At 58.4% G+C, this 21,292-nt stretch overlaps 2 protein-coding genes across 10 annotated transcripts; one reads left to right on the top strand and one right to left on the bottom strand.

Moving 5' to 3' along the window:
• The first annotated feature begins 418 nt into the window (after positions 1 to 418).
• On the top strand, positions 419 to 7,984 carry LOC106974679 (inactive serine/threonine-protein kinase TEX14-like). Of its 7 annotated transcripts, XR_008293732.1 has the most exons (17): positions 419 to 524; positions 1,134 to 1,384; positions 3,826 to 3,940; positions 4,315 to 4,480; positions 4,560 to 4,714; positions 4,795 to 4,855; positions 4,932 to 5,056; positions 5,188 to 5,280; positions 5,711 to 6,046; positions 6,126 to 6,283; positions 6,360 to 6,553; positions 6,636 to 6,708; positions 6,792 to 6,880; positions 6,964 to 7,134; positions 7,331 to 7,550; positions 7,650 to 7,699; positions 7,788 to 7,875. XR_008293732.1 is itself a non-coding variant. In XM_053210847.1 (16 exons), the coding sequence occupies exons 2-15, from the start codon at positions 1,252 to 1,254 to the stop codon at positions 7,662 to 7,664; spliced, it is 1,884 nt and encodes a 627-aa protein (XP_053066822.1). In that variant the 5' UTR covers positions 419 to 524; positions 1,134 to 1,251; the 3' UTR covers positions 7,665 to 7,699; positions 7,788 to 7,984. The 7 variants fall into 7 exon arrangements, 5 of the variants coding, with proteins under 5 accessions (XP_053066822.1, XP_026900526.2, XP_026900528.2 ...); XR_008293731.1 differs by having other exon boundaries at positions 7,331 to 7,699; positions 7,788 to 7,887; XM_053210847.1 differs by lacking the exon at positions 7,331 to 7,550 and having other exon boundaries at positions 7,788 to 7,984.
• Positions 7,985 to 8,039: 55 nt separating this feature from the next.
• Positions 8,040 to 21,018, bottom strand: ARHGAP33 (Rho GTPase activating protein 33). 3 transcript variants are annotated; one of them, XM_027044681.2, is made up of 22 exons: positions 20,865 to 21,018; positions 18,858 to 18,955; positions 18,694 to 18,778; positions 18,260 to 18,340; positions 18,015 to 18,152; positions 17,498 to 17,590; positions 16,815 to 16,937; positions 16,649 to 16,726; positions 16,498 to 16,564; positions 16,356 to 16,415; positions 16,115 to 16,267; positions 15,923 to 16,025; positions 14,553 to 14,697; positions 14,390 to 14,472; positions 14,199 to 14,306; positions 12,712 to 12,857; positions 11,917 to 12,070; positions 11,687 to 11,832; positions 11,533 to 11,607; positions 9,788 to 10,462; positions 9,304 to 9,695; positions 8,040 to 9,210 (listed from the first exon to the last, which is right to left on the bottom strand). In XM_027044681.2, the coding sequence occupies exons 1-22, from the start codon at positions 20,868 to 20,870 to the stop codon at positions 8,425 to 8,427; spliced, it is 3,795 nt and encodes a 1,264-aa protein (XP_026900482.1). In that variant the 5' UTR covers positions 20,871 to 21,018; the 3' UTR covers positions 8,040 to 8,424. The 3 variants fall into 3 exon arrangements, with proteins under 3 accessions (XP_026900482.1, XP_026900480.1, XP_026900481.1); XM_027044679.2 differs by having other exon boundaries at positions 8,040 to 9,695; XM_027044680.2 differs by lacking the exon at positions 20,865 to 21,018 and adding an exon at positions 20,018 to 20,370 and having other exon boundaries at positions 8,040 to 9,695.
• Between the last annotated feature and the right edge of the window lie 274 nt (positions 21,019 to 21,292).

The raw sequence follows: 21,292 nt of genomic DNA, 5'->3' as shown, positions 1-21,292 counted from the left end.
AGGCTCTGGCTTGAAGAGGGGGGACCCTGAGATGGGGACTGGGGAAGAAATGCAGTTTGAGGGAGATATTACGGCAAGCATGGGACCCAGTGGATGTGAGGGTCCCAGGGGATTCCCAGGGGGAGGTGTCCAGGACACTGCAGGCCCCAGGTTTGGGGCAAAGAGATGAGGCTGGGGCAAGGAAAGGGAGGAAACAGCCCACGGGGATGGTGAGAAGCGTGGGAAGAAGACAGCCAAGGACAGGGATGAGGAAAGGCCCACCACCTCCAGCAAGTCCTGGGGCAGGCGTAATCAGGGGGTAACGTAGGGCACAGCCCACAGCTCTGGGGTGGACATCGCTTTTTCTTTTCTCGCGTCACTTCAGGGCTGGAGGGGCACCTCTCAGGGGTGGGGGCTACTGCGCAAGCGCAAACGTGGCGGGAGGGGGCACTGATGCGCATGCGCCGGTGCTTCCCGCGGCCGGCCAGAGCTAGAGTGCCTGGGTCACGTGGCAGTCACGTAGTGCTTGCTGTGAGAGCCCAACGGTAGGTGCCAAGGCCCCTGGGCTGGGCCCTAGGCCCCCAAACCTTCCTAGAGCTTACTGGGCCCTCAGCTCTTGGCCAGACCCGCCCCCAGGCCGCCCTCTCCCTCCTTCCCATCCTTGGGGGCCGCAGACCCTACCCTTTGTCACACTCTGGCTCCCAGCCCACAGGCACAGGCCTCAGATCCCCTTCTTCCTCAGTCCCTTCCCCCAGCGCGGAGATCCCAACCCAGCACCCAGAGGTTTCCCTGAACCTCAGTCCACATCCCCGGACCTCAGACCTTCTCCCAGCCCGCAGACCCTGCCCTCAGACTGTCTTCCTCCCTTCGATCCCCTTGCATAGCCTAGAGACCCTGCCCCTTCTCAGGTCCCAACCCTCAGGCCCCTCTTCCTCCAGACCCTTTTCCTAACCCCCTAGATTCCTTTCCTACGCCCAGATCCTATCCCTGGAGGTCCTTACACCTCCCTGAGATGGAGTGACCAGCCCTCAGACTCCCTTAGATCCCAGACCTGCTGGTTGTAGCTCCCAGAGCCCACCCCTTTGCTCCTTCAAACGCCTAACAACAAATCAGACCCCTCCTGACTCCCCTGCCTTTCTCACACTGCCCTCCAGGACTCCCAGCCGGCTCTGTTTTTATTGCCCCCAGAGGTCCTGTCTTCACTTTCTCCTGCCCTCATGAGACTCCCTAGGTGATCCCCACCCAGGAGCTGACTGAGTCCGGAGCCCACAGATGCCCTCCCCGCGCTCTCGATTCCCCGTGGAGCTGGGCTCTGTTAGGGATCCAGAAGCCCAGGTGGGACAGCTGCATCGCCTGGCTGTAGCTGGGGGCCCAGGATGGGGCCTCACGCGGCTCCTGCGCAGAGGTGAGGGTCTGGCTGCTGCAGTTGCCTGTGGGGCAAGATCAGGAGGCAGTACAGAAGGTGTGACTTTAGCTAGCCAGTCAACGGCTGTGTAGCGGGCACCTGTTGTCCATGATGGGGATTTAGGGGTGAAGCTAACTTTCTGGGTCATTTCAAATGGAATCTATGAAGAGAATTTAAGAGAATGGTGAAGATGAAGTAGATACACTGAAAAGGGTGGCTTTTTGGATGGGGTGATACTTGTCCCACGTTATAAAAGTTGGTCATGCAAAAACCTGGGGAAGGGCACTTCAGAAGGGTGGAATAGCCATTGCAAAGGCCTTGAAGTCCAAACAGACTGGGTATGTGTAAGTAGCCTTGGAGCAAGGGGGCTCCGGGAGAGGGCTGAAGCTAAGAGGCTGCGGGTGCAGACAGGAAAGGGCCTCAAAAGTAGTGTGTGAATTTTGTTAGATTTTGTTCTGTGTGTGATGGGAAAACATTGGAGCTGTAAGCAGGAAATGAAAGCCTAATTTACAGTTTCCATTTTTTCTTTGATTTTTGTAAGTTGATTGTGTATCTGGCTACTACTTTCTGAGCTTAAGTAATTGTCGTAATTTTTGGTTCTTTTACATTTTTTGTTACCTGAGGATGGTGACAGTTTGGCCCAGCCCTTTAAACTCGAATTCTTTTTTTTTCTCATGTGAGGTGTTGGCCAGAACCCCTGAACTTTGTTGTGGGTGGATAGCTCTTTCCTTTTTTTTTTTCAACGTTTATTTATTTTGGGGACAGAGAGAGACAGAGCATGAACGGGGGAGGGGCAGAGAGAGAGGGAGACACAGAATCGGAAACAGGCTCCAGGCTCTGAGCCATCAGCCCAGAGCCTGACGCGGGGCTCGAACTCGCAGACCGTGAGATCGTGACCTGGCTGAAGTCGGACGCTTAACCGACTGCGCCACCCAGGCGCCCCCTTTCCTTCTTGATATTAAAGGGAATTAACCTGTATTTCTGCATTAAGTATCGTGCTTACTCTTGGGTTTTGGTTTATAATTTTTATGAAGTGAGGAAGTTCCCATCTATTCTTCGTTTTTGAGATATTCCCCCAATCCCCAGTCATAAGTAGGCATTGAATTTTATCAGGTGCTTTTTCTGTATCTACTGAGTCAAATGTGATTTTTGTTCTTTAATCCATGAATGTCTTTTCCTACGTTGATTTTGTTATGTTGAATCATCCTTGATTTTTGGGAATAAATCTATTGGGTAATCCCTTTTACTTTATTTAGGGGGGTTGCATATATGATCATAAATGGAATTGAAATATACTTTCATTTTTGGTTCTGGAAGTTCATCTGGTTTGGGAATTAAGGTCTTACTAGCTTCATAAAGGGAGCCTTGCCCTCTTTTTCTCTTTTTTTGTTTTTGGATCATCGTGTATAAGATTACCTATACATGGAATGAAATGATTACCACTGTAATGATTATATCATGCAATGAGGTGTGTTTTAAGAAGATCCTTCTGCAGGGCAAGACAAATGCAGAAACCCAGTTAGGATGCCACTGTGGATGCAGTGAATGTGGTATTCGGATGTTCCTAAAGGACCACATTTGGAGGGATTTTGTGACAGAGACCAAGCTGGTTTGGACCAAGTGCATGATTGATTTTAGTCATATCTGCCAAGGACATAGGAGTGCAGGGACAAAGACACCACACATTTTCCCTCAGTAGGGATAGGGGCTAGGGCCTAGAGGAAGACGGTTGAGTCCAGGGTAGCTGGGAGCAGTGGGCGAATGGGCTTCATGTGCGGTTAGTTACCTGTCCGCATGCAGCAGCCACAGCAAGGATGATGGGTGGGGAGAGGAGGGGTTAGCAGGGGGATCTGAGCAGGATGATGGGGGGGAAGGGCTTGGCATAGGCGTGGAGGCTCAGAGGAGACTGCTACTTGGATTCAGCTCTTAGAAGCAATATTCAAAAATAAACTTGAGAGATTTCCTGGTAAAATCCAAAGAGTTTGCTTTTCTTGAAGAACTGGATGCTGGCCACATGGGATGTGTGTACATACACTGAATTAAAGCTGGGTAGAGGCTGCCTGCCATGGACAGTGCTTACTCCTGTGAGCCGGAGTCCCTGAGAAGTCCACCTCCCCCCGGCCCCTGGGTACTTTTGTGTGATTTTACCACTTCTGGGATGACAGATGGGTGTCAGCGTGGCAGGTAGACATCACCCCTTGTTGCAGCTCTGTGCACTTACTAGTGGTGAGTACTGTGTTGAGGCGAACTCTGAGGCAGAGTCCCCAGTGGCTGGAGGGTGGGGGTTCCAGGACGTACAGATAGAACCTGGAGTCAAGGGTCACCCAGTCAAGGAGGGACTGTGGGGACTGGAAATTGGCAAAGGTGTTACCTAGCAGCCCTCAGGACCTCTGCCTCTGGAGTAGAGGGCAGGGACAGCCCTGAGCCTCGCTGCCCCTCAGTTGTCCAGGTCGATGGTGAGAACTCTGCTGGGCAGACGGGGCTCTTCCTTTTGGCGCTGCTGGGCCACAGCTCTGCCGTGCAGCTCCTGCTGACCTTCGGCGCCAACCCTAACCAGTGAGTGGACGGATGGCGGTGCCCCCACGCTCCCAGGTCTCTGAGTCACAGTCCCAGAGGTCCTGGGAGCCAGGGCTTTCTTCCGAAGACACCTCTCTCCCTCAGGACACCCTCCTATCCCCAGTGACCTCCCCCTTGTTCTCTGAATTAACCCCTTCTTGTCCTCCAGTGACTATTCCCCTTCTCCTGGTATCTCCCATGCTCACGGTGATACTCTCACCTCTCAAAGACCCCACCGTGTCCCCCAAGTGACCCCTCCTGTTCTGATATCCACCTGCCACGTTCCTTTCATCCCTCAGTGATCCCATCCTGCCACCTCTTGTCCCTGTTACACCCTTTTCTAACCCATTTCTGTCCTCATTGTTCTGCTGCAGCCGCTGCCTCGATGGCAGCACGCCTGTGCACACAGGTGCCTTCTCGGGCCGCCGCCCGGTGGTGCTGCACCTGTTGTGGGCAGGGGGTGACCTGCGTCTACGTGACCAGCAGGGTCGCACGCCTCGGGACTGGGCAGAGCAGGGTGGTGCCAGGCAGAGCCGGGAGGTGAGCGGCGGCCCAGGTAGGGTGGGGGCGTGTCGAGCCAGCACCCCGATCTGCTTCAGCGCACCCCGCCCCCATCCAGGTGCTGGAGCTGCTAGAGCTATGCCGAGCCCGCGTAGCCGCACTGGTGCATGGCGGTGCGTTGGCATCCAGTGTGTCCCTGGGCCAGCTGCAGGCCGGCTCTGTACACCACCTGTGTGGCTCCCTGTGGTTGCCGCGGCTGCTGCGTGCGGACGGGTAACTATCCACGCGTGAAACCCACTAGCCCGCCGCTCCCAGCTACCCTGGACTCACCCCTGTACTTCCCTTTGCCCCAGGGCACCGAGGCAGGAGCAGACCAGAAGACCCCCCCAAATCCCAGCCTTGGGGTTTGGCCAGGTAAGCGGGAGAGGTTGGGGGAGCAGGGGCCACCCCTGTCCATTTCTTGCCTCATAGTCTCACCCCCCTTCCCCAGCTGAGCAGCCTGTGGCCACTGGGGCTGCTGACGGGCATACCCCTCGCAGACCCCAAGGAGCTGCTGCCAGCCCAGGGCGAGCCCGACCGCACCTACGAGAGCAGCTCCCGCACCCTCATGGCCAAGTGAGATCTAGCCCCCCCACGCCCCTGCCTAACTGTCCGGCAGAGCTCTGGGAGGTGTCCAGCTCTCCTGACCTCACAAGGAAAGCCCCCTTGTCTCAGACCTGCACTCTTACCACCTCCTCATTCTCTAGCCTCCTGTGGAGGGGCCACCCTGTGACAGCTCGGCAGCTGAAGGTACCGGGAACTCAGCCTGATGTGCTGTTGGCCGACCTTCAACACTGCAGGTACCCCCACCCCCACCCCCAGCCTTGCCCTCAGGCTAGCCCCATCCCACAGACCAGTCTCCTGCCTGCCTGTCCTACTCAAGTGTTTCACAAACAGAAGGCCAGGAACGTGACAGCCGCCACCGTTATAGTCTTCACCTCCAGGCCAGCGCTTGGCACGGACCCCTCTTACCGGAGTGACCACCCCTCCCCCTGACCGTAAAGTGGCTCCCCGTTCCGCGTGCAGTGTGTTACAGGCCGGTTGTAGGGAGGGTACCACAGGTGGGGTGTGAAGTGGGTGCCGGCCCTGCGAGCCAGGTCTCAGTGTCTCCTGTGTCTGGTGGCTGGTGCAGATCGTCAACCCCTCGCACGCGGTGAGCTGTGCCCAGGGGCAGCCCCCACCGTGCAGGTTGGGGCCTCCTTGTGAGTGGCCTGATCTCCTCCCACCGAGCACCCTGCACCACCCCAACATGTTGCTGCTGATGGCACTGAGCCCCTCGGTGGACCTGTCAGGACTGTGCCTCCTCTTCGAACCCGTGTGGCTGGGCTCCCTGCACGTGGTGCTGCACCCACGGGGACCCAGTCAGGGAGGGCCCCGCAGTGTGCCAGGCCTGCCGCCCGGCCACCTGCTGCTGCAGGTGCTGGAGGCCCTGCTGTTCCTGCAGGCCCGCTGGCGTGCTCATGGCGGCCTTAGCTCTCATGCCGTGCAGCTGGTACGGCCAGGCCTGGCCAAGGTGGGCAGCCTGGAGCACGGGCGCCCGCTGCACCGATGCTGGCCGCCGCCCAGGTGAGTACCTGCCTCACCTGCCCGCCCCTGTGTCCCTGTCCGGTGGCCACTGGCTCACCAGGCCCCTTGGCCTCCGCAGGCCACAGCAGGGCTACCCCCGGGGAGGCCCAGGCCCAGGGCTACCCCCGCCTCCTGAACTGTACCCATGGCTGCCACTTGAGCTCATCTGCGGTGACGTGCCTGCCGCCACCTCAGATCTCTACAGCTTCTGCATCCTGGCCCAGGAGGTCTTCACCGGTCAGTGAGTGATCCTACACCCCGCCCCACGGAGGTACCTGTACTGTTTCGGTCCCCCAGTCATGCTTCCTCACAGGAGAGCTGCCCTGGGCTGGGAGAAAGGGGCCTGAGGTGAAGGCTAAATTGGAGGCAGGTGAGAGCCTGGCCCTGGATCCCCTGGTACCAGCCCCCTACCAGGCCCTGGTTCAGGCTGGGCTGGGCCTAGGGCCCGCTGACCGCTGGGGCAGCCTGCAGAGTACTCGATACCTGCTGCGGGAGGCCATGGCCCAGGTACAGGGCAGGTTGGCAGGGTGGGTGGTAGCCTTGGAGCCTTAGGCAGGACCCACGTCCCATACTCAGCCTCCTTCCCCAGGACTCCACTCCTGAGGTGAGCTCCCGGAAGCATTGGCCCACACGGTACCTTTCATCCCAGGGTTCCCCACCAGGTGAGAGGGCAGGGAGTGGGTGGGAGCAGGTGGTGAGCTCAGCTCTGCTCTCCCCATTCCAACCAGATGGTCTGTCCCCCCAGAGACACTGTACTGTGAGGTGGCTCCCAGAGCCAAGACTATACCCAGGCCTGTGCCCCCTGTGATGCCCCTAGGCCCCTCCCCATGCCAGGTAGGAGCCAGAGCATGGAAGACCAAGGGAGCTGTGGGGCACCTGGGCAGGCCCTGCCAGCTCTCTGCCATGGCTCTTTGCAGGTCCCGGAGACTCCTGAGACCCCAGGCCACAGCAGAGTCCAGAGGGGCACAGCCTGGGACTCAGGCAGCAGCTTGACTCCAGGCAGCCTGAGCCCCAGCCCCAGCTTCTACCCAGGCTTCAGCCCCGCAGCCAGGGTCAGCCTGCACCGCTGCCTGGAACCCAGCTCAACAGTATGGATACCCGCAGGGCCCTGTGCAACCATTCATTTGTTAATCTTTCACCCCTCACCCCAGGTGTCACCAACCCCAATATCCCTGGCTGCCTCCCCTTTGACCAGGGACTCACAGGACACCCCAACTTTCCTGTCACTCACCTGTGCCCTCCTGACCAACTCTGTTTCACCCAGGGCCCTGTCCTGTGCTCTAGCCATCAGGACTCAGCCTCCCTTCTGGGGACCCAGGGCTCTTTGGAGGAGTTTGAGAGGAAGTGCTCAGTCAGGATTCAAGCCCTGCAGGGAGTGTGGCGTCACACACACAGGGCTGCCCTGCGGGGCCCCTCTACCGTGTGAGCCTAGCCCCTGCCTGCTGACCCACAAGGAGGCCTCCCACACCCTGGAGGCTTCTGGCAGGGAAGGCCATGAGGGCAGGTGAAGCAGAGGACCCTGAGCCTATCCCCTGCCCCGTGCCACCTTCCCGGGCACCCTCCATGGCCACTGGGTGGCAGCTCCAGCCTTTTTCCCCTGCAGGTGCCCAGTCCCTAGCTGATCAAAGGAGATCTCTTCTCCAGCCTGCAGAAGTGAGAAATGGGCCCTGCTGGGGGACCCCGGACCCCTTCCTCATCCCTGGGGTAACCTTGGCTCCACCCCTATTCCACTACTCCCCAGGATGGACCTGCTGGAGGAGGTCATAGCAGAGCTGCAAGGTGGATGCCAACTCGGAGACAAGCCCAGCCTCGACCCCACTCCTGACACAGATTCTTAGGGTGCCCATGACTGCCTCCCTGAAGATATCACTGCTCAGAGCCTCCCAGGAGTGACTCCCCGTTCAGCACTTGCTGAAATGATAAAGTGATAAAGCAGCCTATCTGTCTCTGCCTCTTTGTTCACTGCATCTGGCTCCAGCATGATACTAGCAGCCATGTTTTCACCATTTTTATTAATTTTATCAGATGGTTTAGTGGGGGTGTGTGGGGGGAGATGGGCAGGAGCTGTTCCCCAACCCCCTGTGCACAGGGCAGGACAAGCTGGGGGCTCCTGAAGGGAGAGGGAAGACAGGCTGTTAGCCTAGCCCTCAGATTTGTGCGAGAGCCCCCAGGATGGGAGGACGGTGGGGGGATGGGTGTGCCCTTCGGCCCAGGGTAGGAAAGCTATAACAGGTTAGGGACCCACATCAGAAACAAGTTACAAAGTTAGAAACCAAGGGTAGGGGTCAGGAGCTCAAGAAAATACAAAACAAGGGATTGGATTGGGCCAAGATCAGTGAGGGGGAAGGGAAAGGAAGAAGGTTTCCCCCAGCTGCGGCTCAGCAGTAGCTTCGGGTCTGACCCTCAGAATGGAGGGACCAGCTGGGAGTGGGGTAGGGGGGTGGGGGACCAGCCCCCTCCCTTCCTTGCCCCCCATTCCTGTACAAGGATCCTCGGTGGTGTTCACCCCCCCTCCCGTAGGCTGGTGGGGCTGCCCTATACAGCAGAAGAGGCTCTGGAGGGCCCCAGGGCCCAGGCACCCTGTGAGGGGTGTGGGGGCCCCAGGGGGCCCGCTGTTTCTGGGGGAGGCGGGGGGCTGGGGGGCCAGGATCTGAACGGCTACGGGGGTGGGCAGGAGGGGAGGAGGAGCTGGAAGAGGCGGGTGAGGGACCCCTGGGCCCCAGAGCTAGGTTGACATAGAGGGGCTCAGGCCGGGTAGGGCGCCGGGCAGGATGCTGGGAGGCTGAGTAGCCAAGGTGGTCATGGGGAAAGCAGGAGGGGGGTGGTGGGTAGCTGAGCAGGAAGTCGGGGGACCTGTGGAGTGGTGGTGACTGACCAAGCAGGCCGTATGAGGCATTGAGCCTATCTGGGGGCATAGAACGAAAGGGACTCCAGGACCGAGTGGGGCCAGAGTAGGGGGATCCCTCACCTGTCTCGATTTCATAGTACAGGTTCTCTCCCCTATCAAGTGGTGCAGGGGGACCTAGGGGGCTCCTCCAGACCGGGGCTGGGGAGCTGGGCTGGTAGGATGGGGAACCCAGGGAGTACAAGCCTGGTTTAGGGACCCCAAGGAAGGGTGGCAGGCACTCCCGGGGGGCCGAAGAGAAGAAGCCAGGAGTAGGAACCTGTGTGGGGACAGAATACAGGAACTGAGCTGCTGTCTCTGGCTCATCTCCACACCCCCTGCATCCCCCACTTGTCCTGAGCTGGGCACTGACCTGGGAAGGGCCTCGGAGTCCCCTCCTTGAGGTCCCTGGGGGACGCTGGCTCCTCACCAGGCTCCCGTCACTTTGTTGCCTTGGTAGGGAAGGTGGGGGTCCAGGAACCCAGGCACCCGGGTGGGCTAGGGAGTTGGGGGCTGGCCCAACCCCTGAGGTCCCTGGGGGCTCACCGCCCACCTCCAGTGACAGTGAGCGGTGGAAAGGGGAGTGGGGAGCAGAAGGGGTGCTCCCATGCTCCTGTTGGCTCTGTCTCTGGGCCACCTGCTGAGCCCGCTCAGCCAGGGCCAGGGCCATGAGGCGTGCTGGGTTCTTGGGGGGTGGGGGCGGGGCTCCCCCAGGGCGCAGGAGGGACAAGGGTGGGGGCAGCAGCGGAGAATCCGTACCAGGACCTACACAGAGAGGAATGGGAAGAGGAGTCAGGCAGGTCTTGGGTGCAGCTTCTGGGTCTATGAGGGTGTAGGGTAGGCTGAGCAGGACTCACCGTGCTGGCCTTGGGGCCCCCGGGGACCAGGCAGTGACAGCTTGCTGCAGATCTCCTGTTGGCAGGTGTCACTCAGCTGGGCCTCGGCTCCACGCAGCAGCAAGGGGATGAGATGGGGCCGCAGGCCTGGGTTGGGGCTGAGGGCTGGCGTTGGGGTGACTGAGGCAGGTGTTCCCCCAGCCCCCAGCAGCTCCAGGACAGCAGGTGGCACTGATACAGCTAGGGGCTCTGAGATGTCCAGGGCGGTGGGCGAGGCAGGGTTGGTGGTCCCACGGGGTGAGAGGGCCTGGGGGGTCACCCTGGGTGGGAAGGCAGAGGCAGGGGCTGGGGGTGCTGGGCTGGCAGGAGGTGCAGGGTCCCCTGGTGTGGGGCTGCTGCAGCGAAAGGTCAGGGGATCAAAGTCGAGCCCCCGGAGCCCCTCCAGGCAGCGGGGTGGGCTGAAGTCCAGCTCGTCACCATCATCTAGCCAGGCTGAGGTTCGGTGTGAAGGGGAGCCAGAGAGTGCCCCCAGCCCAGCTGCTGAGGATCCAGATGACGAGGACTCAGAAGAGGAGGAGGATTCAGAGGAGGAAGAGGAGGAGGACAGGCTCTCGCAGGAGCCAGCAGGTGCTGGGCCCACAGGGAAAGCATCGCTGCTGGAGTGGGGTCGCCGTAGCCTGTGCAGCCTCTGGAGGCCTGGAAGAGGGGACAGTTTGGTGTCAAGGGCCAGAACTTTACGTACCCATACATCAGTGAGAATAGGGCACACAGCCCAGTGGGTTGGTGGAGGAACGCGAAGAGGTACTTCCCTGGATAGGGTCACAATGGCTGCGAATCCAGGGAGAGCTGCTCAGACTCACAGTGATAAAGAAAATAAATGGCAAGGCCATGAGGAGAACCATTCCAGACCCAAAGGCAAGAACGCAGTCTGACAACCACATAGCTTGTGAGCATGAGACCAATGGGATCTCACAGGTAGCTGGTGGGAGTGCAGACTGGGGCAGCCATATTTGGAAAACAAGTGGGCCTTCTCATGTACAGTTGGACATGAACATACCCTACAGCATGCACCTCCATCCACTCCTGGGTACGTGCAGCGCTCTCACCAGAGTGTGGGGCATGGCAGAGATTGCTCACCAGAGCCCCCTCAACCCATCGGGAGTGGGACGGACATGCAGCTCTGGATGGGACATCCACACACGGCTACCGGAGAGCAGCTGAGAGGAACGAGCCTGGGCTACACTTGGCCACATGGGTGGCAGTGAGTGAAAAGTGAAGTTCCTCATCCAACACCATACCCCCTTTCTTAGGATACCTTTAAAGATCCAAAGCCACTAGGACTGTGCTGTATGTTATTTGTGCAGACACCTACAGGTGAGGAGACCTTAGAGCAAGGGGATGCTGACCATCAAGTCTTGAGGGCACCTCTGGTGGGGAGGCAGCAGATGCGAGGGGAGAAGCTTGCAGGTAAGGTCGTGGGGCTCTTTTAGTTCTGGCCAGTGGGTTCATGGGTGTTCATTTTATTATCTAGATTTGTTTTTCAACAGGAATGCATAGAAGACTGTTTGAAAGGACCCTGCCTGAACCAATGATCACAGTACATCATGAACCAAGGGTGATGCTTTATCCAACTCATTGTACCTAATGTCCAGATTAAGGGAAAAAAAACCCAACCCACCAAATTTGAAGCACATTTAGAGGCCACCTTAGGGCCCCCGGCCCTCCCAGTTCCACCTGGGCACAGGCATGAGCCACCCTGAGCTCACCAGCTCCGCTGGCCTGTGATGACAGAGACTCCTCGCTTTTGGCAGATCTCAGCGTGACGGTGTCAGGTCGGCCACCTGCTAGGAGAGGTACAATGGTCACAGGGCACTTCACGGTGCCTCCCCCTACCACCACCGCCCACTGCCGGCCTCTGACCTGAAGGCTGCGGTGGGGCACGGGTGCCCCCCAGCCAGGGTAGAGGTTTCTTTCGGGGGATGCTGGGGCCCCGGCCCAGGGCAAAGAAGGTCTTCCAGCTGCTCCCCCCTGGCTTTCGCTGTTTCTCGCCTCTCTCCCTTTTCCTCCTGGGGTTTGCATGAGACACAGGAGGCAGTTTGAGGATCTGGGGCCTCCAGGCTGATCCTATGCTCCCCTAGCATTCCACTCACCTCTCCACAGGTGAAGCTGGGGCCTTGGGAGTTATGGGCTCCGTGGGTGTCCCCAGACGGCCCTGGGTGCGAGCCTGGGCTTCCTCCAGCGTCAGCAGGCGAGTGGAGGGGCCGCTGCCCGCAAGTGACTTGGGCCTGGGGAGGAGGCAGCGGCCTAGGGAATTGGGAAAGGGGGCAGCTGTCAGCTCAGGGTGCCATTCAAGGCCACGGGCAAAGCCAAGCGCTACAGCCCAAGCCCCGGCCCCACAGCGTGCCCACCCGGGCTGGCAAGGCAGGGGGCCAGGGCGGATCAGGCGGGAATGGGTGGGCAGCAGGCAGGTGAGGAGGAGGAGTGAGGCAGAACGAGCTGATGAGGAGGCAGCTCCCGGCAGCCAGCGAGGGCAGCGGCTCTGGCTTCAGTTACCTCGGGCCAGTGGGCCCTCCGACGTGCTGAATCCTGATTGGGCTGGGGTCCCGGGTTGGGCGGGGAGTCTGGGTGGGGCCAGGGCGGGGTCAAGTCTGGGGACCTCCCACCTCCTCCCAGATGGACCCATGGCCCCAAGAGCCCCCAGGAGCTACAAGGGGTGAAGGAAGAACGATGTCCGGGCCAAGAAGTGGGGATCCTGAGCGTAGGAGCTGAAATGAGAAGGGGGGGGGGGAGGGGAGGGAGAGGCCGGGGCGGGGTCCTCAAGGAGCCAGGAGGGAGGTCCACCTTCAGTGGGGTAGGGATAGGGCTGGGAGCCCACCTGCCCTCCCACTGCAGCCCTAACAATGAGGGGGCAGTAGCCAGGACATGAGCGGGTGAGATGGGCGTACCTGCAGGGTCGAGGCCTGCAGAGGAGAAGGTGTCGCTAAACAGGACATCCACGTGGGTGAGCAGGAATTCCACCACCACAGACTGCACCCGAACCTCCCTGAAGGCTGCGGCCCCACCCAGCCCCACTGACTCCAGTTCCATGGACCTGGGTGGGAGGAGAGGGAGGGAGGCCAGGTGCTTTAAGCTCCAGCTGGTGGATTTTAGCTACCCAAAATGGGGAGCCAATGGAAGAAATGACTGTCATCTAACACCTCTGACCTTCCCCAAGTGATCACATCTAGCATTGGGTTCTCAACCTTCCCCCAAACCTCCTTCCTCCCTGTCCGCAGCTCAGTCAATGCTCAGGCCAAACACCTCCGGATGTTGTTCCTGATCCCCCTCTTTGCCTCACACTCACATCCAATCTCTCAGAAATCCTCCCTGCTCCACCCACAAAATCTCTCCAGAATCTAAACTCTTCCCCACTGTCCCCACGCCTGGCCTGGCCTCTACCCTTCCCATCCCAGACACCACAGCTCCTCCCTGCCTCCCTGCCCCCTCCCCCTCCATTCTGTGTTCTGCCCTCTGCAGTCTGCTCCCCTCTGCAGCCAGAGGGAGCCCCTCCATGCTGGGTCAAGGCCCTCCGGGCTCAGAGCCCTCCCCTGGCTGCACCCCTGTCCTGGTAAAGTCTGTCCTCACCATGACCCACAAATCATAGGTCATTCCTCTGTCTGGTCCCCTGGCATCTCTGACCTCACCATCTCCTCCCCCTCAACCCCTCCCTCCCTTGCTCACTGGGCTCCAGCCACACTGGCCTCCCCGCTGGTCCTCCAGCACACCGGGCACCTTCCCAGCCTCCAGACATTGGCACTTTTGGTCCCCTCGGTCTGGTTTGTTCTTCCCCAGATATCCACATGTGTCCCTCCCTCACCTTCCAAAGTTCTTAAATGTTACCTTCTCCGTGGAGTCTTCCCCACCCACTTTATTTAAAATTGTAAGCTGCCTTCTCTTTTTGTTTCTTTGTCCTCATAGTTCTTGTATCCACCATCTGATGTACCACCTATTTTATTTGGGACAGAGAGCTTGCCTGTCTTGGTCACCATCAGATCTTCTGTGGCTCATGCTGCTACTGGCCACAGAAGCTTCTTGCTGAAGCTTTCCCTGCCACTCTAAAAATCTCAAAATACCATGACCCTGTGCATCTCCCTTCCCTGCTTTGTAATCTTTCTCCTTGGTACTCATCACTATCAGACCATAGTCTCTATTTTTCTTGTTGATGGTTCATTGTTCATCTCCCCCATGAAAATGTGGACTTAGGAGCACAGGATTTTGCTCACTACTGTGTCCCAGTGCTGAGGAAAGGAACTGGCACACAGAAGGTACTCAAGAAATATGTGTTGAATGAAATGAATAAGAGAGCAAAAGTTGGGTTCTGGGTGTGGGGGGCATCTTGAGGCCCAGCTAGTGGAGAAGGCTGAGGGGGCAGGCTGGTGAGTTGCCAGCTTACCGTAGCAGATTGGGTGCCCAGACAATGGCCAGGTTGCGGGCATGCATGCTGGTGTTGGCGCTGTGTCTTGCCATGCGGGCCAAGTGCCTCAGCAGGTACTCTAGGGTCCTGGGGGTGAGAGTGGAGGAGGACACCTGAGCCTCAACTCCCTTGGGACCCCACCACAGCCCTTCCTGCCCCTCCTGGTTTACCTGTAGTGTGGTGGGGGCAGCTGTTGGATGACGTCGTGGACACGCACCAGGCGTTCCTCCTCCCCAGGCACTGACATGGCTTCCTGAGATTATGCACAAGCATGGTGGGGGCTGGGCCAGATGCATCCCAGCACCCTCCAACCTTGCCAGCTCCCTTACTCACACTGAACTTCCCATAGAGCTGGTATGTGAGCAAGGGGTTCGGCAGCTCCCGGAAGTACAGCTTGCAAAGGGAGGACACACTGTGGATGTCCTGCAGAAAGGCGGGGCCAGACAGTTCAGGGATCCTCTCACTGTCAAACTCATGCCTGAGGCCACCAGGTCAAAGAGGAGAAAGATTCAGGTCAGAGCCGAACCACCTGGCCATGTTCTTCCCCCACTTCCCAAAGTGGCCACACATAGGTGCACGCACACGGATCCTGTGCTGGGCTCTTCAGAGGCAGAACCTTACTGACCGCCTCCCCCCCTCCCCCCTCGCAACAACTCTGTGTGCCCCAGAGAGCATGCCTCATTTGACAGCAAGGACACTGAGGCTCAGGTGGGAGATGCCCCTGCTGTGGGTACCCAAGGCTATCTGAATCCAGACTGTGACCATGCTCCTTCCACGAAGCTGTCATTCTCCTGGCTTCTGGAGGTCACTGAAAAACGTGGCCCAAATCCCAATAGCCCCTGCTCACCACTCTCTGGTGATGTCCCACTGCTCTTGGGTAAACATCCTATCATGTGACCTCATGCCTGTCTCTCAGAGTCTCAGGCTCCACACCGACACCTCATGCCTCCTGTCAGCCCCAGTGCTCGTGGCTCACTGCTTCCCCTTAGACTCTTCCACATGCTGTCCCTCCTCAGCTCAGAACCCTCCTGTGGTTACCCCCTTATTCTGAGTAAAAGGCAAAATCCTAACAGTCATCAAAAAGGCCCTGTATGCTCTGCCCCCATTTCCTTCCGGGACATGACCTCCTGTCGCTTTCCCTTGCACTAACTGTTCCCTCCATGGTGAATGTTCATCCCAGCACGTCCACACAGCTCACTCCCTCACCTCCACCAGAGCAAGCTCTCTCCCAGGCAGCCTTCTCTGCCCACCCTATATAAAACTGCAATACCCCTCCCCAACTTATTATGAGCCTCCCCACCCCATTCTATTTTTCTCCATAGTACTTGTCACCTGCTAGTACACACTCTCATTTCCTTGTTTGTCTCTCCCTCTAGTATGTGAACCCCATGAGGGCAGGAATCTCTGGTTGTCTCTCATCCACCACTGTGTCCCCAGTGCCTCATGCTTGGCATGTGGCAGGTACTCAATGAAGGTTGATCTCTTTGCTTCCAATGCTTATTCTGCTCTTGCCTTTCAGGTCTCAGTGTGGGTATCACTTCCTCAAGGAAGCCCTCTTTGCCCCCAGCCCCAGTCCAACCCCACTCTAAGCCCTCCTAACCCCCCTGATAACTCTATGTCCCCAGCACATGGCACAGGGCCTGAAACAGAGATGATGCTCAGTAGGAGTTTGTGGAAGGAAGGGCTTGGTGGAGGGCCCTCACCGTAGCCTCTGGATGTTGGATGACACTCCTGAGAGCCGGTAGATTCCATCCACCACCCCATGGGCCTCAATAAACTCAGAGCAGCAGCGAAGCACCTGGGGCACTGGGGAAAAGCAGGGGCTCAGGTCTAGGCAGGTTGCAACCAGGGTGGGAGGAGAGGGCTGGGCAGGGAGACATAGGGCCTGTCCTCACCATCCTGGCCTGAATTGCTGAGATGCTCTCCAAGGTCACAGCCAAACACCCTCTGCCTCAGGATGCCCCGCTGCCGTAGCCGCTGCCGAGAAGGGCGGGAGCGCATGAATGTTCGGAGGAGGCCAGCCAGCTTCCCACGTGGCCGGGGCACAGCTGTGGGGGTAAAGGCAGGCCACACAGGGTCAGTGCAGCCACTGATCTTATGGTGGGGGGCAGGGGCCTGGCCCCTTGTTCCCATTACCTGAGGTCAGAGAGGAGACACCCTGGGGAGTTGGGACACCACACGGGGGACCATCGGCATCTGTGGGTGAACAGTAGGTGGAGAGAATGGATGGCAAGCAAAGGATGCAGGGAGGCCTCCACATTTTGCCCCTGGCACTTACCCCCCTTTAGTCCTGGGCCAGGCCGCTCTGTGAACAACTCCACACACTCACTGGGGAAGAAACCGACCTGAAGAGGGTTTGGGGTCAGCGAGTAGGCCACCCTACCTGGCACAGTGCCCTGCCTCACTTGTCCACCCCAAGCCAGGCTCACCTGGAAGCCTCGCTTGCCCCTCCACCAGCTCCGATCCTCAGTGGGTGGCATGTCGATCACTGAGACAATGTCTCCCACCTGAGAGTGGGAAGGTAATTGGAGGGAGGGTCAGAAGGGACAGGGGAAGTGGGGAGCCCAGGTGGAGTCCGCTTCCCCACAGCCTCACCTCGAACGACAGCTCGTCTGGTGCCTGGGCTGTGTACCGTTTTATTACATGGGCAGCGGCCACCGCAGGGATGTTAAGGGAGGCTTCCTCACTGAGGAGCAGTCGCCGGCCATGGTTGTCCAGCTGAGATGGTGGGGGGAGAGGGATGTGCAGGGAGAGGCCAGAAGAAGATAATAAAGGCAGAGGAGGTTCCTCCATGTCCAATGGAGCTCACTACCTGTCCCCTACCTAAAAGCCTTTGTCAGTCAGAGCTATCGGTCAAAGAGCTAAATTCTTGCCCCTACCCAACAAAGCCGCTCCTTCCTCTCATGTCCCAGGATACCCCTGCACCTTCATCCTCCATGACACTGCACATTTGGTATCTAAAAACCGACTGGTTTAAGCCACTGTTGGCCAAGTGTTCTGTGAGTTACAGAGTTCTGTGAGTTTCTAACTGATATATCTTGAAATCCTCACATCCCCATAGTCCAATGCCTCTAACACACACACACACACACACACACACACACACACACACACTCATTCTCTCTCACAGGCATGTGCCCACACAGACACTGAAATATCAGTGCCTCCTCCACTCTGGCTCGTTTCTTTGCTGTGCCCACACACTCTCTCCGGCTGGTTCTCACTCCCCAGACATCCCTCACTCACTCCCCACCCCAAGTCCCCTTTCCCGGGCCTACCTCCATCCAGGTGAGCACAGGCCCACAGTTGAGGTTACTGTCCACCAGTCCTGACAGGGTCTCCAGGTATTGTAGCAGCAGTGGTACCAGCATCTGGGGGCAGGTTGTCAGGATGGGCTTTTGTGAGGGGAACTTGAGAGAGTCACTGCCCTCCTATACTGCCCTAGCTCACCTCTAGGCAGGGCTGAAACTCAGCCTGAATGCATGGGTGCTGCTCCACTGGTAAGCACTGAAATATTTTCATATCAGTTAGTAAATAGGCTATGCCAAGCTCCTGTGTGCCCCCATTGGTCTGGCCATGCCGACTCTCCCACCAAATCCCCTGGAACTCCCATGATCCTAAAGCTGAAAGGAGCCTCCAGAACCTTGCTGCAGTTTTATTCTGGGCCTCTCCATTCTGATTGGTTGGAACTTGGGCCATACCAGTGTTTAAATATTTAACTATCCTCCCTTGATGGTTTCACACAGTGCTTATGAGGACACACCATAGCTGAGGCTGGGACCATAAACAGTTTACCTGGGCAGCCCTGGCACCCTCTGGGGGTGGGGGAAGCTCTGGGAGGCAGGAGAACCTCCTGTCAAATATGCACCGGTGTAGGTGGGCATCCAGGGAACGGAAGTCATCGTAGCTGCGCAGAACTGGCCACGAACGGCCCTGAGGGAGCAGGAGGGACAGAAAGGGGCAGTAGTCCTATTACACTGAGCCAGTGTAGACCACGAAGACCAGTCTGTCAGGCTAGATGAGAGGAGGGGTGGCCTCACCTGGCAGGTCACCTGTACCCCAAACACCAGCTCATTCTCTCCAGAGAAGCTGGGGCCTTCACGCTCTGGAGACAGCAGGAGCTATAGTGGGAAATAAAGGCTCAGGTAAGGGCCTCACTTTTGTCCCAGTCCTGACATTCCCAGGTTAGCACTATCTAGAAATGGATCTGTGTCCCCTGCCTGGGGCTCCCTAAGAGAAGGGCCCGCTGATGGCTCAGAGTACAGGGCCCTGGCACAGTGCGTACACCTAACAAAAAGTTAGGTGAATGAATAAAGAAACGCACAAATGAATGAACAGTTCTCCTCTTCCACCTGCACCTCCTGCCAGCGACTGCTCAGCTATTCCTGAGATAGGCTTCAGGGGTAAAGTGGCTGATATTGCTTCAAGGTTGGGTAGGATCTCACCCTCCCACCTGGGTGCAAAGCCCCCATACCTGAATATGGCCAAAGTCAACATTCTCATAGTGGAAATGGGCACAGTCAGCCAGCCGAGGGAAGGGACCTCGAGGAGCCGAGAGCCTGGGGGACAGGTGACACATCACTAGTGGCTCCTGTGCTTGGCCCCCCTCCTAAGCTGAGCCTCACCCTCACCTCTCACCTTTTCCCAGGCTTCCCCTTCACACTAGGCCCCCCAGTGTGGGGCAGAGGCTGCACTGAGCCTTCCCCTGGGCCATCCAGGCTGTCAGTGCTGCGAGCCTGTAGAGCAGAAAGAAGAATCAGAGGCCTCCAGAGATGGGAGCAGAGAGACAACGGGAGCATTGTTATCTGTGAGCCTGGGCCCAGAGGCCCGAATTGCTTCACAGGCTGCCCTGAGCATGGAGCAGAAGGGTAGGTCAGGGGGAGGTGAAGGCAATTGAGGGTAGGCCTGTTTCTTTGTGGGTGGTCTGGGGTGGGGGGCTGGAAGAAAAGGGACTGAGGGTGAGGGAAGGAGAGCGCACGCTGGTACCATCTCTCCCTGTTTAAAGCCCTCCTTTAGCCCCTGCGGAGTATAGTCATCTCCCCTATGTGCCTGTCCACACCTTTCATTGATGTCTGGACAATCATAGCTCCCATCTTATCAATCTTCCTGCTTCTAACCTCTCCCCTCCTGCTCGCTTCTTCCTAGCAAGTGCTGGTATAATTTTCTTACCACACAGATCTACCTCTGTCTCTCCATAGATCATAGACCTTTAATGGCTCCCTGTTATCTTCAAGATAAACTCTGAATTCTCAGGTCTCTCTTTACCACTCCAGCCCAGCCTTCCCCCCAAATGGCCTCTGCTCTCAGGGCTCACACTGTAGAGTCCAACAAAAGCACGACCTTCTCATTTCCTCCTAGGCCTTTGCAAAGATTGTTCTCTCTGCATGGGACACTCTTCCTAATTCTTTCAGTAGGTTCACTCCTCCTCATGCCTCAGGTCTCAACTCTCATTCTGTCCTCTTGACCCAGGCTGTGTCAGCCTCCTCTTCTGGACTCCTCTATCCCCATTCCAGCCCTGAGCACTCTGAGATGTCACTGGTGACAAGCCCATCTCCCCCATTGGACTGTGACTTCCCCAGGATCAGGGACTCCAGCGCATAGCTGGACACAGAATTGATGCTTCTCACAGGGAAGGTTGCCTGATTCCTCTGTGGGTCCCAGTGTCCAGTTACACAGCAGGAACCAAGTAAAACCTGACAAATAAATTAACCAGCTGCCAGATAGGGATTTTCCAGGCTGGGCTCTAGCCTCTCCTTCCTTCATATCCCTGAGACCCCAAGTTCATCCTTGGGTCTCACCCTCAGGTCTGTCCCCCTCCAGCTCAGAAAGCTCCTCAAAGCAGGATGAGATCTGAATCTCTTTGCACGTGGAACATGGGGTCTGCCCGGAGGTATCAGGGAATGTCTGTTAAATGAGCGAATGAGAGAATGAATGGATGAATGAGCAGAAGCAGCATGGTGGGAGAGGGAGATGGTGGGGGAGGGAGGGTGAGGACAAGAAGATGGAGAAGGACCCAAGGATCTAGCAAGAGGTACACTGCTGGTTTGGGGTTGGGGTGAAGTAAGGAGAGGGGAGACGCTGGAGAGGATGAGGTAAAGGTTCAGGCTGATGGGGGGTAAGGGAGCGTAGATTGAGAGGAAACAGAACGGAATGAGATGGAAGAGAAAGAGAAGAAAAGGGTCAGGCGGAGGATGGAGCCGGGTGGGGGTGGGGCTCAAGAACGCGAAGGGGGCTGGTGGTAGGAGGGCGAGTGGGCTAGTCAGAAAAGGGTGGAGGTGGGGAGAGGAAGCTGAGGATGGCTCTGGGATGGGGACTGGCGAAGGACCCGGGAAGCTTCAGCAGGCCCCTGCGGGGGCCACTTCGTGGTGCGGGTCCTTCCCGGGACTAGCCCCTCCCCCCCAAGCCTGGGTCCTCGGCCACTGTCACCTCCATCCAGGACATGGAAGGGGATGAGCACTGAGGGGGCGGGGCTGGGGTAAGGGCTTGGGCCCAAGACCAGGCCGGGGGACGAGAGGGACCTCGACGAGGGGTGAGGGGCGGCGCAGGCCGCGGGCTCGGGCGGGGCCGGGGGCGGGGCGCGCGGGGCGGGGCCGCGCGCGGACAGACTGACACGCGGACGGACTGACGCCCGCTTGGGCCCCTCACCACCATGGTAGCGTAGCCTCCTCAGGCGCCGGCCGCGCTCGGCCCGTCGCTCGTCGTCCTCGTCGCCGCTGCCGCCGCCATGGCGACACAAAGGGGAGGGCGCGAGCCGCGCGCGGGCGGCTGCAGGCCCCGCCCCTAACGGCTGCCCGTGGCTCCGGCGCGCGCCCCACGGAGGCGGGGCAGTGGGGACGCGGCGCCGCTTTTCATTGGCTCCTCCCTTGGCCTTAGGCTGACTCCCCGCCCACCTAGCGGCTTTTCATTGGCTTGGGTTTTGGTCCCATCCCTGGCTCGGCCTCTTCGGTCCCGCCCCGCGAAGTTTGACAGCGCCGCGCCCATGACTGCTTTTCATTGGCTGTCATTGCCCTCCTGAGACACACCCCCAGGTTCTTTATGCTTTGCTTCCAACACTTCTAACACTAAGCCCTGGG

The sequence above is a fragment of the Acinonyx jubatus genome, chromosome E2, assembly GCF_027475565.1.
Source record: "Acinonyx jubatus isolate Ajub_Pintada_27869175 chromosome E2, VMU_Ajub_asm_v1.0, whole genome shotgun sequence".
Taxonomy (NCBI): domain Eukaryota; kingdom Metazoa; phylum Chordata; class Mammalia; order Carnivora; family Felidae; genus Acinonyx; species Acinonyx jubatus.
Note: the sequence above shows the minus strand (reverse complement) of the source record. Positions and strands in the feature narration are given on the sequence as shown.